Genomic DNA, 10447 nt, shown 5'->3' with positions numbered 1-10447 from the left:
GCTCCAAGCATGCCAATGTGGCTGCACTTGAATTGTCTCGGCTGCGAAGGAATGGTCACTTATCATACAAGGCTTCTCCCCCCCACCATCCCCGGCATGTGCTTGTGCACTACCATTAACCACAGTGCAGCCCTTGCCTCCTGCCCCCAACTTTCCTCAACCACAGTGCCGCCCTTGACCCAGCACCGGGAAAATCTGACTTGCCTGTGCCCTTGCCTGAATGCGTGGCTCCTCAACCTTGAGGTCCAATAGGCGACCCACGCAAGTGCTGTGCAACTGTGTACTCACCTCCAAGTTCCCCTCAAAGTGGAGCACGCCAGGTGCATGCCTTATAAATATTGTTATGAAACACCGATGGATGATCCAGCATGGGGGATGATTCTGGCAAGCAGAGCTTAAAATTATATGCAGGTATATTAAAATTAAGTTCTCGACTAAGTGCAGCGGCCGCCATTGACGGGTGGAGCAGATGATTGCAAACTGGTTTCATGATGTCGTGAAACCGATTTTTGGCCTTCCCGCTGTATTGTCCGCTCATGCCCACTATGATGCCCAACACCAACGAGCACACAAAATTCTGCCCTGAGTGGTAAGACCTGGAACTTGCCCATGAAGTTGGTGGAAGTGGAAACAAACAATGAGCACTTGAAGGAAATAAACTTGTGGGGCCGTGGGGATTAAGTGGGGAAGTGGGATTGATTGGATGGCTCTGCGGAGAGCCAGCATAGACTCAATGGGCCGAATGGCCTCCCTCTGTGCCACATATGACTCTGACTATGGGTTAAACCCCCTCAACAAAGCTGCCTGACACGAGCTAAGCCCACACAAATCCAGGTCCATTTGGTTCTGTTGTCCATCCAATTAATTTATCCACTGGCTTTATTTCTCCCACATCCACACATCAGTAACTTTGAATAGAGCCTGAAGATGGTTGTAATGTGGTACTAGCTCTTGATTAGTTAAAGTAGCCATGAGAAAAAGTGGAATCTTAGTGCTCCTGAGACCACAATTATTTTATAGTACAGTATTTTCACCAAGCCACTAATAGGGTTGTTGTCACTTATTGAAGTTAAAACGTTTAAATATTTAATGATAATAAAAGCTGCTTTAATGAGTTAAATTGTTGACAGCAGGGACTGAATAAGGCACCACTAACTTTATTCAGGTCCTTTTTGACGTAAGAACCTTTAACATTTGTTAGCCTCTCCACAATTCTGTCATCAGCTAATCTAGCACACATTAGGACTCAATGTGATCTTCCTGGTCTGTGCCTCAGCTTTGCACATCTGGGCACCCTGTCTCATGAGTATCCCAACAGGTCCAAACGTGATTAAAGCTTGCTCCGTTTCAAAGATTCCCCAATTTTTCAACATTAATTTGTTTATTGCTGTACTTTTATATTCAGTGGTAATGACAGAGTTTAGTGTTCTCACCTTAAGCATATATTTGGTGCCCACAGTGTAAATTAACTTCATGTGCAAGTGAATGGTCTTGGTAGATTGTAACAGGATCATAAACTGGCACCTGAATCAGTCACAGATTGACCTGTAAATTGCATTTTAAAAGGAATATTCAAATCTCATTGTTTTCATTTTGCATAGACAAATGGGTACAAAAGAGGGGTATTAGCATTGAGGTGATTATATTGGCCTGGGTTTTGCAATCACCAGTGAGCAAACGGTGCTCAATGTTCATTACAGGTTCAGCTGTCTTCAGATTTTTTATGAGTTTTTGAACAGCATCAGAAACAGAGCAGCATGCCCTACAGGGGACCTGCAGCTTGTGAACAGGGCAAGCAATAGCATTTCTCTTTAACCAGTCAGATTGAAGAATGCTCACTGAGACAGTGTCTAACCCAATGTAATTTAAAATATTTAATTCACTGTAAAATTATGTACAGAAAGCGAAATGAAGGCGAAGAAAGATGGGTTGAGAGAGAAAGTTTAAAAATTTACTTGAATTTTTAAAACTCTTTGAATATCTCCAACAATATTTAAAACCTGAAGGAATGAAACCATGTCAGAGAAATTCTTTTGCAATAACTAAGACTTAACACTCCGTTAAAAATTCACTTTGACTTGAAAGGACAAGTCATAGCTTTTTCCAGTATGTTTAGTGTGTATCTAGAGGGTTAAATACCACAAATTCACATGGTTGTTCAAAATTAACATAACCGTATTGTGTTGGACTAGCTTAATGCTAATGGACCCCATTTTTAAAAGTCTGTCGGCCGTTCCAAGAACTAGCTGTTAGTCCAACGTCAGAGCATTCTTTTGCTCTCGCTCCTCATCATTCATTGCTGACTTCTTCTAACCCTTACAATTGTTTGAACAATTCATCTAACAGTTACCTCTATTGCATGCGTTTTTCATAGCAGTAGGTGTGTTACTTGCTTATCTAACAAGCTCATTTACTTATTTTGCTCATTTACCCCTGGCTCTGTAGTATTCCTCATCTCGCACTGGTATTTTCTGAGAGTTGGTTGGTGGTGCAATCATTTAACCCATGGGTGAGTCATACCTTTTGTTTGTCTGTTTTTTGTCAGCTTTTTGTAACATAACATAAAACTATCCTACTAACAAAATGATGTGTGTTTTATAGTTCATCTACTTAGGCAATGTAATTGATTAAGAGCACAGAACAGCATTCACGCAGGAAAATCTGGAACAAGAAATGGGTACCTGTATTCAACCATTGAGTTTTTCCTTCCACAGCCCTCATATAGTTTGACTTACTATGGATTGCACCTTTTGGTTTAGATGACCAAAAAGTAAAATATCTCAGAAATAATTGTGTGTTTCAATTCCTATTTTCTTATGTAGGGTCGTTTGTTCGTACAGAATTTGAGTATTGCTGAAAAAAGAGACATGCTGTCAAAGCTTTCCGTTTTGCTTTCATCAGGATAGCTTGCAAGAAATTACCAACTGCAACAGAGGAACAATAACTTATACTGCATGAGAAGAGAGTACTGGTACGTTGGCAAGTGGACTCCAATTGATGAAGGCAGCTCTACTAGTGTCCACTTGCCAACCAATCAGCACTCTCTTCTCATGCAGTATAAATTGTTGTTCTCCCATAACTGTTGGTAATTTCTTACAAGCTGTCCCGATGAGTGCAAGATGAAAAGCTTTGATAGCATCTCTTTTTTTTTCTCAGCAATCCTATTTTCTAATAGGAAGACCTAACAACACACAACAGATTTAAATGTTTTTCATTGTAAAACTGTACCTTTTACTTTAATAATGATCAAGTTCACATTTTAAAAAGTTATCTGGTATCATATTAAAATTAAAGTTAATATATGCACATTAAAATCTTGTTCAACTCAATTAGTTTGTTGCTTCGTGCAGTTTGCAGAATGAATTCCTTCATATAGTACATTATTCTCACCACAGATTTATTTAGTTTCAGTTTATAGTTCATTTGCCTGTGCCCTGCTTCATGGGTCAAAAACTTCATGCAGACTATACCACTGCAACAAAAAATGTTCTGTGATGTACTTCTAGATTTCCAAGATGCACCATTTTAGAAATGTTTTATCATTGTCCAGGCCCTCTATGGTGAATAAGTTGAAGATGTGCTGAGAAAAATATCTAGAACATGTATTTTTGCATGGTTATGTAACAACATTGCCATCTTAAGGATTCTGGTTGTCCTGTCCAAGGGCTAAAAGAGGCTTTGTCTCCTGCTCAATTAAAAGCATTTTATGTTTCCCTACCAGAAATTCACATAGAACCTAGGAGGCAGCCCACAGATTGTGTACAAAAACAACTACTTTACAACTGGTGTGGGACCTCAGCTTGCTCATTTGCAAATGTTACATGGCCTTCACATCACTACATTCTTGTGGATTGGAAGTCGCCCTTCGTTGGCATTCGTGTGGTCTGAATGTCACTTGCCATTTAACTGTCCAAGTCTTGTTGTATGAAGGCAAAGGCTGCATCATTATCTGAGAAGTTGAAAATGGAACTGAACACTATGCAATCATCAGCAAACATTCCACTTCTGACTTTATGATAGAAAGGAAGGTCATTGATGGAACAGCTGAATATGATTAGGCCTACGACTGTACCCTGTAAAGATGTCCAATGACTGTGGTGATTGGCCACCAACAACCACAGCTATCTTTCTTTGTGTTAGGAATGACTCCAATTAGTGGAGAGTTTTATCCCTGATTCCCATTGACTTGAATTTTGTTAGGGCTCTTTGATGCCACACACAATCAAATGCTGTCTTGATGTCAATGGCAATCACTCTCACATCACCTCTTCAGTTCAGCTCTTTTGTCCATGTTTGGACCAAGGGTCTAATGAAGCCTGGAGCCAAGCGGTCCTGGCGGAACCCAATCTGAACATTGATGAGCACGATCATGGTGCTTAAGAGCCACTTGATAGAACTGTCAATGACATCTTCCAACAATTGACTGCCGATTGAAAGTAGACAGATGAGGCAATAATTGGTTGGATTGGATTTGTCCTGCTTTTTGTGGCAGAGCTAAGCAGATGGTGGTGAACAATTAAACAGCTAACTAGAGGAGAAGCCTGCATGCTGGGCAATTTTCTACTTTGTTGGGTAAATACCAGTGCTGTATCTTTACTGGAACAACCTGGCTGGAGGCATGACTAGTCCTGGTAAGTCTGCAGCACTACAGCCGGGATGTTGTTGGCGTTCACACCTTTGTTGTCTCAAGTACCTTCAGACATTTCTTGATAGCGTGTAGAATGGATCAGTGTTGCTGAAGACGAGCTTCTGTGATGGTGGAGAAGACTGAGATGGATCAACCCATTGTCACTCTGGCTGAAGATGGTTGCAAATGCTTTGACTTTGTCTTTTATACTCATATTCTGGACTTTGCCATAATTAAGGATGAGGATTTTCATGCAGCCTCCTCCTCAAATTAACTGTTTAATTGCTCACCACCATTCAAACCTGGAGAGGGCTGTAGAGCTTTGATCTGATGCTTTGGTTGTGGGAAATTGACATTGGTTCATCCAGAGTAAGAATAATCAACTGGCAGAGTGTGGACTTCAATGGGGCAAGGACGGAGCTGGGCCGGATAGACTGGAACTAAAGGTTGGCAGGAAAAACAGTAGCTGAACAATGGGCTACCTTCAAAGAGGAGATGGTTTGGGCACAGTCAAGGTATGTTCCCTCAAAAGGGAAGGGTAGGACAAACAAATCCAGAGCTCCCTGGATGACAAAAGGAGATAGAAATTAAGTTAAAGAAGAAAAAATGTGCTAACAACAGGTGTCAGGTAGCAAATACAATTGAGAGCCAAGCTGAATACAGAAGGTTCAGGAGGAATGTGAGAAGCAAAGAGAGGTTATGAAAAAAGATTGGCAGCTAACATAAAAGGAAATCCCAAAGTATTCTATAAGCACATCAATAGTGAAAGGGTGGTAAAAGGAGGAGCAGGGCTGATTAGGGACCAAAAAGGGGATTTATACATAGAGGCAAGAGGCATGGCTGAGGTGTTAAATTAATACTTTGCATCTGCCCTTATGAGGCAGATGGTGCCTAGGCCATGTTGACAAACGAAACTCGGATACTAGAAAGGTTTAAAATTAATGAGGAGGTGGTACTGGATAAGCTGTCATTACTTAAAGTTGATAGGGCACCTGGATCATTTGAGATGCATCTAAGAATATTGAAGTAGTGAGAGTGGAAATTGCAGAGGCACTGGCAATAATCTTTCAATGTTCCCTGGATTTGGGGTAGGTGCCTGAGGACTGGAGAATTGCAAACATTACGCCCTTGTTCAAAAAAGGTTGCAAAGATCTGCCCTGCAATTAGAGACCAGTCAGTTTAACCTCGGTGGTGCGGAAACTTCTAGAAACCATTATTCGGGATAGAATTAATAGTCACATGGAAAAATATGGATTGATTCAGAAGAGTCAGCATGGATTTGTTAAAAGAAAATTGTGTCTCTAACTAATTTGCTGGAGTTTTTTGAAAAAGTAAGAGAGATGGTTGATGAGGGCAAAGCCAAAAGGTGTTCGATACAGTGTCACACAACAGAATTATGAGGAAAATTATAGGTCATGGAATAAAAAGGACAGTAGCAACGTGGATACAAAATTGACTGAGGGATGGGAAACAGAGTAATGGTTAATGGGTGTTTTTCGGGCTGGAAGAAGGTTTGTCGTGGAGTTCCCCAGGGTTCAATATTGGGACCCTTGCTTTTCCTGATACATATAAATGATCTAGATCTTGGTGTGCGGGGGACAATTTCAAAGTTTGTGGATGACACAAAAACTTGGAAGAATTATAAACAGTGAGAACAGTGTAGAACTTCAAAAGGACATTGACAGATGAAGTTCAATGTGGAGAAGTGTGAAGTGATACACTTTGATATAAAGGACATGGAGAGAGACTATAAAATAAAGGATACTATTCTAAAGGGTGTGCAGGAGGAGAGAGACCTGGGTGTATATGTGCATAAGTCATTAAAGGTGGCAGGACAGGTAGAGAGAGCTGTTTCTAAAGCATACAGCTTCATTCTTAGGGGCATAGAGTACAAGAGCAGGGAGGTTATGATGAACTTATATAGGTCACTGGTTAGACCTCAGCTGGAGTATTGTGTACAGTTCTGGGTGCCACACTATAGGAAGGATGTAAACACATTGGAGAGAGTGCAGAAGAGGTTTACGAAAATGGTCCCAGGGATGAGACACTTCAGTTATGAGGAAAGATTGGAGAAGTCGGGACTGTTTTCATTGGAGAGAAGAAGGATAAGAGGAAACTTGATAGAAGTTTTCAAAATCATGAGGGGTTGGACAGAGTAGATAGGAAGAAACTGTTCCCGCTCATAAACAGATCGAGAACCAGAGGGCACAGTTTTAAAGTGTTTTGCAAAAGAAGCAAATGCAAAGTGAGAAAAAACTTTTTCACACAGCTGTAGTTAGGGTTTGGAATGCACTGCCTGGAAGTGTGGCGGAGGCAGGTTCAATTGAGGCATTCAAGAAGGCATTGGATGATTATTTAAATAGAAACAACATGCAGGGTTACAGGGAAAAGGCAGGAGATTAGCACTAAATTAAAATGCTCAGAGTGCCGGTGCAGACACAATGGGCTGAGTGACCACCTCCTACATCATAACAATTCTGTGATTCTGCTTAGCTCTGCCTATAGCTTGCTGCTCCTGCTGTTTAGCCTACACGTTAGTCAGTCCTGTGTAACTTCATCAGCTTGGCACCTCATTTTCATATATGCCTCCTCGTTGAACAATGGTTAATCCCCTGGTGATGGCAATGGTAGAGTGAGGGATATGCTAGGCCATGAGGTTACAAATTACAGGTGGAATACTATGCTGCTGCTGATGGTCCATAGTGCCACATGAATGCCCAGTTTTGAGCTGCTGGATCTGTTCTGAATCTATCCCATTTAACTTGGTGATAACACCACACAACAATATGGAGGATATTCTCAGTGTCAAAACAGGATCTTAACAGTGGTCACTCCTACTAATGTTACAATGGATAGATGCAACTGCAACTGGACAATTAGCAAGGACGAGGTCACATAGGGTTTTCCCTCATGTTGGCTCTCTCACTACCAGCCATGGACCTAGCCTGGTAAATATGTCTTTTAGCATGCGGCCAGGTCAGTCAGTAACAGTGTGATCAAGCTACTCTTGGTGATGGATGTTGAAGTTCTTCATCCAAGCTATATCTGTGCCCTTGCTACCCTCAAGTGTTTTTTCCAAGCGGTGTTCAAAATAAATAAGCACCGATTCATCGATTGAGGGAGGATAGTAGATGGTAATCAGCAGGAGGTTCCTTGCCTATGTTTGACATGATGCCAAGTGACTACATGGATTCCGGAGTCAATATTGAGGACTCGTGGGCTGCTCCATTCCAACTGTATAGCACTGTCCCCAGACCTCTGGTGGGCCTGTCATGCTGTTGGAACAGGATATACCCAGAGATAGTGGAGGAGGAGAAATCTGGGACATTAGCTGAGGGGCATCATTCTGCAAGTATGACTATATCAGGCTGTTGCTTGACTAATCTTTGTCTTAAGTCCCATATGTTAGTTAGTGCCTATATAACCAATGTCCTGGGTGATCCATCGGTTTTAAATCTTATTTGATTTGTTCGTAGCAGTCTGATATAACACTGAATGGCTTGCGGGGCCATTTCAGAGGGTGGTTAAGAGTCAACCACATTGCTCTGGGTCGGGAACCAGATGAAGGCCAGACCGGGTAGGAACAGCAGATCTGCTTCCCGGAAAGACATCAGTGAGCCAGATGTTTTTTTTAAAGTCGGTAGTTTCATGGTCACAATTACTAAAAGAATGCACTGATGATTTTTTTTTTTGTGAGGGCTTTATTGCCTCTCTGGATTGGCCATTTGATTGATCAGAAAATTGTGCTTTTAATAATGGATTTCAAAATGTAATTGAGTTACTTATAAAATGATGTTATATTGCAGAAACATTGGTAATATATTAATTGATCTATACATGCCTTTTGCGGCTGACCAAAACTTCAATCATTCAAGACATGGACCATGGGAACAAAACCATTTGGTTGCATTGCTGAGAAATTGCATATTATGATCTGAGAATATAACAAGAAAATATTTGCCATGTACTTCACAGAATGATCCTTTGTTCCCTTCTCTAGACTTGGTTACGCTAACTGGGAAATCGACAACGGTGACACGGAGCTGTTCCATGATCATGCTGCTGGGATGTTATTTATCTGTTTGCGTGTGGGGAGAAGGGAAATGTGGTACTGTTATAAAGATGATGTTTCTATGGCCTTTTACTGTGATTAGTACAAAACCTAAAATTTAAAAAAGACACAAAACATTATTCTGATGTTAACTCTAGCAGGTTTTTGTTAAATGGCACTAGGATAAATTGTGCAATAAATTTCTAATGGGATATAAGCCGTTAATGCATACTGTTAATGTTTGACTGGAATGTTTCTTTCTGTACAGCTTGATTTTTTTTGCTAGGTCATATCCTTGGAGCTTCAGCCTATAAAGATACCGAAATCGCAAACCTCGTTTGTTTACTATAGCTTTTTGTACCTGTATTTTCGAAAGATACACTACTGTAAATTGTAAATACATGATTCATATCTATGCTAAGCAGAAGGGTAACTTGTAACATTCACTTGGAAAAGTGAAATAAAGTTTTATTTACTGTATGACAGATGTCTTTGTCTTTTGTTGCCTGACCACTTGTTTGTAAACATTTGGAGAAATGCTTTTCCAAGATGGATTTATATTGTGTTTGCTAATTATTTTAGTGCCCTTCCACCACCTCTGTCACAGCTATACTACATAAAATGATGTCCATTTAATCACAGTATTGTCCTTAGTCTTGCAGTGAGACCTGTGCTACTTTAAAGACCTGTGTTACTTTAAAGAACCGCCAGTGATCTCTACTGATCTATTTAAGTTGACACAGCAGTTGTCAATGAATTGTATAAATTGCATCAGTTTAATTTAATCTAGGGTAATGTTTCAAGTTGATAGGAGCTGAAAAGAGGCCAAACAGATTTATGATAAATTTAGGCATGAAATTTTATTTGAGACATTCTCATTGTGTCACTCACTAGGTTGAAAATGTGACGGAAACTCCAGTTCTGGGAATAATCACAACAACAATTTGTATTTATGTTGCACCTTTAATGTAGTAAAGCATCCCTGGCTGCTTCACAGGAGAGGTTTGGAAGGTGATTCCAAAGCCTATGGCCCTGGCAGCTGAAAACATAGCCACCAATGGTGGAGAGATTAACAAATATCCCACAGCACATATGCCAAAGTTACACTGGCTGTAGTACTAGTTCCAAGAAAATTTTGTGATGAGGAACTTGACAAAAGGCTAAATACTTAAATGGGAAATCTCCATTACACTGCCACCTACAGGCACCTATTGGTGATGGGATATAGCTATTTGAATCATGTCCTAGTTGATGTACTGTAACATAGCACACTGGGGAGTCGAGGATAAATGTAGCCAAGTGAAGTTGGGGAATATTTGGACTAGAATGTACAAAAGTAATTTGGGGCATTTGAAAGCTATAATTTTTTTACTTTTATATTGTGTGGGGGACGAGAGTTGTCCAGTGGAGTGTTATTACAGCATAAGTTTACGTGGAATCCATTTATAATAGAGATTGCCTGTTCTAAAGGAAGATTGTTGTGGTTTTTGTTGGCTAATCATCTCAGCCTCAGGACACTGCTGCAGGAGTTGCACAGGGCAGTGTCCTTGCCCCAACCATCTTTAGCTGTTTCATCAATGACCTTCCCTCCATTGTAAGGTCAGAAGCGCTGTGCGCACCCTAGCACAGACAGAAGAGTCATCCCTGCAGGAGATGAGTGCCGCCATGTCTCTGCCATGTGCAAGTTGGGCCTTCTCCATCAAGACACTGCTGAAGCTCACTCAGTGGATGCCAGAGATGTCAGAACTGCATGCAATCGCATCCTCCAT

The 10447-nt window shown here is 40.8% G+C and overlaps 1 protein-coding gene across 5 annotated transcripts in view; it reads left to right on the top strand.

Moving 5' to 3' along the window:
- The window catches only part of golga4 (golgin A4), a 212248-nt gene extending 203090 nt beyond the window's left edge, over positions 1–9158 (top strand). For 3 of the 5 annotated variants that reach the window (XM_078540096.1, XM_078540094.1, XM_078540092.1), the window contains 2 exons: positions 2446–2509; positions 8628–9158. In XM_078540096.1, coding sequence (XP_078396222.1) covers positions 2446–2475 — 30 coding nt within the window. In that variant the 3' untranslated portion in view covers positions 2476–2509; positions 8628–9158. The remainder of the gene's footprint in view (positions 1–2445; positions 2510–8627) is intronic. The other 2 variants (XM_078540095.1, XM_078540093.1) reach the window with 1 other exon arrangement.
- The last annotated feature ends 1289 nt before the right edge of the window (positions 9159–10447 follow it).

This window comes from Cetorhinus maximus, chromosome 4, assembly GCF_964194155.1.
Source record: "Cetorhinus maximus chromosome 4, sCetMax3.hap1.1, whole genome shotgun sequence".
Taxonomy (NCBI): domain Eukaryota; kingdom Metazoa; phylum Chordata; class Chondrichthyes; order Lamniformes; family Cetorhinidae; genus Cetorhinus; species Cetorhinus maximus.
This window is presented reverse-complemented; position numbering and strand designations above follow the sequence as displayed.